This window comes from Habropoda laboriosa, unplaced genomic scaffold (genome assembly GCF_001263275.1).
Source record: "Habropoda laboriosa isolate 0110345459 unplaced genomic scaffold, ASM126327v1 scaffold14, whole genome shotgun sequence".
NCBI classification, from domain to species: Eukaryota; Metazoa; Arthropoda; class Insecta; order Hymenoptera; family Apidae; genus Habropoda; species Habropoda laboriosa.
This window is the reverse complement of record NW_017100137.1, coordinates 1,401,819-1,409,489: the sequence shown is the minus strand read 5'-3', so window position 1 is coordinate 1,409,489 and position 7,671 is coordinate 1,401,819. Positions and strand designations below refer to the sequence as shown.

General features: G+C 34.1%; 1 protein-coding gene across 1 annotated transcript in view; it reads right to left on the bottom strand.

Moving 5' to 3' along the window:
- The window catches only part of LOC108579462 (flotillin-2), a 96,890-nt gene that overhangs the window by 4,307 nt on the left and 84,912 nt on the right, over nucleotides 1-7,671 (bottom strand). Inside the window, exons 2-3 of the mRNA XM_017943010.1 lie at nucleotides 2,264-2,560; nucleotides 134-366 (exon numbers count right to left, since the gene is read on the bottom strand). Of these exons, the coding sequence (XP_017798499.1) occupies nucleotides 134-366; nucleotides 2,264-2,543 (513 nt within the window). The 5' untranslated portion in view covers nucleotides 2,544-2,560. The remainder of the gene's footprint in view (nucleotides 1-133; nucleotides 367-2,263; nucleotides 2,561-7,671) is intronic.

The following is a 7,671-nucleotide window of genomic DNA, read 5'->3' as shown; positions in this document are numbered from 1 at the left end:
TATTATATAAAATAAATATTGATTAGTGTTTTTTACCAGCAAACCGACGATATGTAAAAAGTAACTGAAGATGTCGAGCGTGTCACCCGGTACATGTAGTGTCCTCGAGACATTTAGTCGCGTGTGAACGTACCCGTATGCCGGCATCGCGGTTCGCCTCGGCGACGCCAACATCGGCGTCCCGTTTAACAACCGCAGTTTGTGCTTTGCCAAGCGACGCCAAGTATTGAACGTTGTCGTAGACGTCCTTTATCGTAAACGACAGGATCTCGATGCCCATGCGACCAACGTCTGGCGCGGCTACCTCCCTCACCAGTGTCGCGAACTGATCTCGATCTTTGTAGATCTCCTCCACCGACAGCGTGCCTAAAAGTTTCCACGAGTGTCATCTTTAATTGAAAGATATCAAGTGTTCTCCTTTCGTGTTCAATTTTCACGATGCTTTCTCTTCTTTCGGTTGGTTATTTGCAACGATTTATCGGTGATACAAAGATTTCTATATGATATAAGTATGTATACGTGGTTTCGTGACTATATTTGAGGTTAGGTTCAACCCACTGACGCTCAAATTATTATTATTGTTGTTTTTTAACGTTTGATATTTGACAACGTGGTAAACAAACGATTTTAGAGGTTAGGTCGGTAAAACGAATGTATGGCGCACTCGTAAATTAAAGCATCAAGTGGCAACACAGCTTGATTTAGCCGCAGCCAGGAACGTATATGGCATTCTGTATTAGGGTTTATATAATAAAAAGATAACAACTGATGACTAACGGTATTTCATGTATTATCAGGTAAATAAAAAATATCAATTAATATTTGAAGTTTCTTTCTGTGTCTGACGTGTCGTAAAGTTACGTGACCAACGTAGATCAATTGGCTAGCCGAATTTTAGAACGTGGAACTAATACCGAATGAAATAAAAAATATGAACGGTAATCATTGGAAGAACACTGTGGATAAAGTAATAGAAATTGAAGCAGAATACAGGTGAAAACGAAGATCATTAGAATTTACAGGAGGATAAAGACTGCGCATGCGCGGTGAATACATTATACGGCGCTGACTGAGAGTTCGGGTCCTTTTCATACAATATTTACTTCTGTCAATTCCTTTGTTCGAACACTTGAAATGTGTTTACTTTGACTTCTGACCGATTTTACGAGCTCGCTATATTTATTCCACGTAGTACACATATTTATATTGCTGTTGAGCAGTGAGGAGTTTTTCGTCTTTTAAATAAGTGAAACTTCTTATACCAATTTTATTGACATATTACGCATGATATTATTGAAAATGAAAATTGCAACGACAAGTAAGTTTTTGAGAAAGAAAAGTTCCATTAAGTTATTAACAACGATAAAGACGTAGAAAAAGATTCTTTATGACAAATAGAATAGAATAAAAGGATAAGAAAGAAATGATCAATGTCTAAACATTATCTTTGAGAACATCTGAAAGCATCTATAGTAATATTTAATTACAGTATTAAAACAATTAGTTCTTAAAAGAAATATAACCGTAGTACCTGTTATGACACGATGGAAATTAAAAGAGAAAATGAAACGGAATGTATAAGCAGCAAGTGTATATTAAATGAAAGAATTTTCTCCGCTTGTTCGTCAAAGCCTCCATAATAGTGACGAACCTAACCTTTTCACTCGGAGGGTAAATATGACCCAATTTCCTTCCGCGTGGTAATGAATGTGTCTTTGTTACCCGAGGGGCGACACATCAAAGAATTTAAAAATTAAAACTGAATATTCTCTAGAAACGTTATATCTATATGTACTTAGAGCTATAGTGAGGTCGTAAAATTAGACAGGCCTAAAAGCACGTGAAATTCGATCGCCAAAACATCAATTTGGGTGAGATAAGGAGTTCGAGCGTCGTTCAGGGACGTACAAAGTCAACTCGGCACCGGTTCTTCCATTATTTAAGAAAATGATAAAAATAGAAATAAGGTAGACGTGAATCAATTACTGACATAATTTAATACTAACAATACTCATATTTTATTTAAAAATCTTGCCAAAATTCAAATGTTTAAACTCCGAGGAAATGTAATTTAAATCATATAACACTTTGTACACGAACATACTGGGTGTCCTAACACTTACGAACGCCAGTGTACGTTGAATTTTCCATCGTTGTTAAAGTAATAACGTTCGAACAACGTGAAAAATCATCGAAATAAGTAAAAGCATCGCTTTATCTCTGTAATGATAAAGATTTGCAAAAATTCGAAAACGAGACTTACCTAATATTGCACGAAGATGACCCTCTAATGTAGAAAGGATGGTCGTTTTGATTTCGTAAGCGCTTTTCCCTAGAAACTGTTCGCTGGCAGTGTGCAAAAGCTCGTCCGCTTTCATGATCTTGCACTGTGCCACCCCGGTGACGGTCAATGGTACACCCTGCGCGGTTTCCACGCTCTCGCAGACAGGGTTCAGCGTCATCACTTCGAGGGACAATCGCTGAACATCGGTGACGAACCACCACGTGAAGGCGTAGCCCCCAACGATGGTCCTTTTCTTCATGGACCCACAACATCCTCCTGGAAACAGAATTAGAAACGAAATTTAGCAATAATCGATATTACAATAAATAAAATTAAAAAATTAAGTTAGTTATATAGTTCAATTAATTAAAGCAATAATTTTGTAAATTATAATTGTATATGTTTTATTCAGCCTTACAGCTAAGAATTGGACTTCGGTTACGTTATCCTATTTTTACAGATTATCTTATCTCTCTTTCTCTTCTACTCTATTATTGCCCTGTAAAATTTTCTTAATTTTAATTAGCCTCACTCTGGTGCTCTTAGCTCTTTTCTTTTCTTTCTCAACCTCTCAAGCCATGTTTCAACCGTTTTATCTCGTCTCCCACTTTGTAAATTATAATTGAACAATACAAATTTTGTAACTATTTTGACTTAAATTAATTATTAAATATCTATAATCCCCAAAATTAAGGCTTCAATTAAACTATTGGTTTTATTTTGTCGAGTCCAATTTTGGGTAAATTTATTTTCTTATTATTGTTAGCATTATTTGTGATCAATATTGTTCTCGTCCTCAGAAACAATCACTTCTTCAAAGTGTATCCTTATTTTTGTTATCATACATGAATGTTTAGATGTATAAAATTGTACATCAACCGCTGGTTGAAAAATAGCTCACTATAGTCCACATATTTCCATCAGAATGTGGAAATTATTTTGATCAAATACATTATTTTCCGAAGAAACAAAATATATCTAATGTTTCATTTCAAAAAACGACGTTTCATATGTATCAACTTAATAGTTTAGAGAATGCTATCACTTTCCAGGGTGCTGTAGTAGCACGTGTAATTACTATTGCAGCTGTTAACAAGTCTGCCAAATCTGACTTACGTGGTAATTATAATCAACGCATATTAATGAGAAGTAGAAAGTACTTTGCAGTCTAGGGAGAAAGTAAAATTTATTCTGGTGGGTGAATCACGCGAATAGGACGAATCGTGTATCTCTTTTGGAAATCTGTATAAAATAATTAAATAATCTTTCATTTCACACACTTTGAAATTATGCGTAACCTTTGGAAATATACATTAATCCTGTTGATCACTCTAACGTGATCCCATAAAATTTTCATTTCGTTTAAGAAAATCGATCTTAATTATTTGACTTTATATCTTGTACTAAAATACGAATACCTAAAATATTTATATTAGTCACTTTATGATTCTTGTTCGGTTAAAACAGCCTGATTAGCATAAGAAATTCGTTCGGTGCGCTTTTAAATTCAGGAAGTTGACGAAAGTGGAGCATCGCTTTAATGTAAAAGCTACGAATGAGAATTTGAAAGTAACCAAACGATTAAACGATCAAACTTTTCCTCGAACTTTGTTTGTTACAATGCTACGGTTCGACTTGTGATTCAACGATCGTTAAATTCAATACATAACCGCAATGGTGTTGCAACAGTAAGTAGGTCGTTCCCGTATAGCGGCCGCACACGCCACACTGTACCGTAAGTCCGCTCGATGACGTCAAAAAATGATTCCTCCAATGTCGGTTGTTGCGTTCATGAACGTGACACGTGTCACGTAATCCTTGATTGATCATTTTGAAATCGCCTATGACGTTTTTTCTTTGCAATTTTTTAATATTTTTTCTTTCTATACTTTTTTTTTTGTGATCATAGGTAGGTAATGCAGGAAGTTAAGAATCGGAGCAGGTGCGTTATTCTTTTGATTATCTTCGATAATCTTTTAATTTTAGTATCAACGCACATGCTTGGTGGTTGATTTTTCATAAATAAAAGAAATTTAACAAATTTTATTTGATGGAGAAGTCACTTGGCTTCTGAGTGGCTCATGTGAGAAGACAAAATGTTTGGCAATTTCAAGAGACAGTTGAAAGAAGAGAAATGTATAGTCAGAAGATTAAATATTTTATAGAAATAAATTTTTGGTACAGTGAATATTTCAGATTTTTTTCTAAAAATAGTAGACCAAATATTTAATAGAAATAAATTTTTAGTAGAGCGAAGATTTTAGATTCTTTTTAGAAATAGTGGATTAAATATTTAATAGAAATAAATTTTTGGTAGAGTGAAGAATTTAGATTGTTTGAGATTAACACACGAATGTGGATTCCTGAATATGATTACCACGTTACTCAGAAATCTATACGTATTCTGGTCACGTATTGGGCACATCGTTCGTCCTTTTCTCAATCTCTTGCGTAAAATTAACAAACGTTATCCAAATTTTTCAAATGACAAATAATTCACTTTTGCTAATGATATTATATCATTTTTCCAAAGTAAAATACAAGATCGTTGATTTTCAAATGAACCCTACACTTTTCTCCTAAACAATTACTTCACACATAGATCGATGATAGTGACAGTCATATAATAATTACAATTAGAATTTGCCCAATCTTCCAAGTTATGCTCTTAAATATTTACAAAGAATGTAAAATTTTCAGTAAGCAAATACAGTGAATGTTCTTGATGGGAGTTGGGTTCGCCATATTCTAAGGTATACATATACAAATATAGCCATAATAGAAAATATTTATATTACATTGCATTTACAAGATACACTACCGGCCAAATGTTTGGAATCACAGTGCATTACATGTTATACAAAAATTTCCAGAATAAAGTTATCAATTTTAAGAATATTTTAACCAATTTTTCCTCGCTCGAATCAATCGAAATAAGGTAAAATACTATCGATCTCCTCAACATCAATTTCAAATCTATAAAAAATTAGCAGCGGATTCAATTTTACCGTAAATTAGCAGATGATTCGAAACTTTTGGCCGGTAGTGTATGTATATTATATATTTTTAGTTTCCATCCTAGGGAAACATCAAACTTCAATATAATTCTTTTTGTAGAATTAATCTCAAATTCGATAAAAAAATATGCACACAAAATAAGTTACATACTTTTTACTATAAATGACAAATTATTAAATAATTTATTAAATAAATTACACACTCTGACAAAGAGTAAATTTCAAATTATTGTAAATTAAATTTATTATAAATTACAAATTATTCTGTAATTTCTTATAAATTACATCAAATTTACTATTAAATTTAGACACTCTAACAAAGAGTAAATTACAAATGATCCCAAATTAAATGATTGAAAATTAAAAATTACATCAAATTTATTATCCAATAAATCACACACTCCTCATAACTTACTTAATTCAAAATCAATTCTCAAATAAAAATTGTGCTAAATTTTACAAACTACCTCAGCTCTCAAGACCTTCGTCCTTCACCTTTGTTCAGTTCTACACAAATCACTTTGTATCGTCAATCAGAGAGAAAAAGGAAACTTTTAACAGTCCGGAAGATCGTGATCGAGTCGACGGACACGAGAGTGATCTTCAATGCTCACCGAATTCCAATAGCGAGCGCGCGTAAAGTTTCATTTCGACGGGGAGAACCGGAAGAGAAGGTTGGGCGCGGGAAGGAGCGCAAGAGGCCGAAGAAGAGAGGGAAAGAACCGGAGGACCGTTATACCGGTGGCGTTCGAAAGGTTCGTAACCTGTTCGTACGCTACTCCGATCTCGATAGATTCAGCATGCGGATACTCGCGGCAGGAGCAAGGTCATGGTCAGTGTTACACCGTCCTCCAGCCGGTTGTTACATCCTTACGTTGAACAAGTAGTTTTTCTCCGTGTCGAGAAAACGTATCAATTAGCCAGCAGCCTTCCTTAGGGAACTCAATTTCTGGGACACTTTGTGGTGCAAATTTTCCGGGATCTTCTTGCATTTCCTATAAAAGCAGCGGCTCGTTTTTATATTAACGACACCTCGAAGGACTGTCCACAGAAGAAAAACGAAATTTAATTAGAAGACTCGAAAAATGCTGTCGAATTCTTCGTAGTGGATACTTTTTACGTGGAATTTCTCGTTGTTCTTCTTCTACATTGTGAATTAGTCGTTTAATTATCGAAGCACCGAGTCCTTCGGAGATTTGTGTTTCGTGCAATCGATGTTTCGGAAGTGATTGAAGAAGAATGCGCGAGGGAAGTTCAGATTTTTGTGACAGAATCTGCTTTTCAAGATTTTCATCTGAAGTGATTTGATTAAGATTTGCCGAGATGATTTGTGGCTTTGGGACGAGAAAAATTGGGGGATGAGAAAAATGATATCGTGAAAAGAGAATTGGAAGAATTGAGAAGAATTTGTTTGTTCGAAGTTCGAATATTTGGAAGAATTACGATAATTAGAGATGCTCTTCCTTGGATATGTGGTTTCTTAGGGACACATGGCCATCAGAGAAGACTGAGAATCAACGTGAGAAAGCAGTGTCGGGGAGAAAATCTTGCTCCTGTAACATGCACTGCTGGAATAAATTCTGAGTGCATCGATTATTTAGAAGAAAAGAAGCTTCTAGACCAGACTCTATCTGCTGTCTCCCGAGAAGTAGGTGAGCAAGTACTGCTTTCCTTTTCAAACGCATTAAATCCCTATTAAACGTAAAACTCATCTATTCTAGCGTTAATTTCACGATTCAACGTTTCCACGGAGCAGAAAAACTTGTCACTCTTGTTGTCACATTTTTCACATATTCGATCCTGATTTCCCTTTTAAACGATGGTCAGTTCTCTATAGATAAGAAAAACTAGAAATTCTTTCTACTTCAATTAAATATAATAAATATGATAAAAAGTCAAATTTTTTGATAGCAATAGAAAGTATGCAATTACAAATTTAACGAAAGATTCATGGACCAGGAGGTTTAAATTGTATTTATCAATATTTGTAACTATACGTATTTAATTCTGTGTCAAATATTGTCTGTGTAGTCTCAGTCATAAATTTAGTATAGTTTTTAGTGTATTTAGAGCTGTTTGTATTTGCTTTTATGATCACTGACCATTTGTACCTTGCAATCCCTTAATGATATTGAACATTTTGTTGAATTAATTCGCAACAGTGTTATTAGGCTCTTGAACACCTTTTCAAAAAGTAAATTTTTCAAAACGACAATATTTAAATGAAAGATACAATAAAAGATAAAAAGAATTAATAGCTAAATACAGTGTAAATTTTTGAAAAGGATACAATCTTCATAGTGTATAAAATAAATAGATAATTAATAAGCAACAGTAAACACTTTTTAAAAAACTAGATCTTTAAGAAAG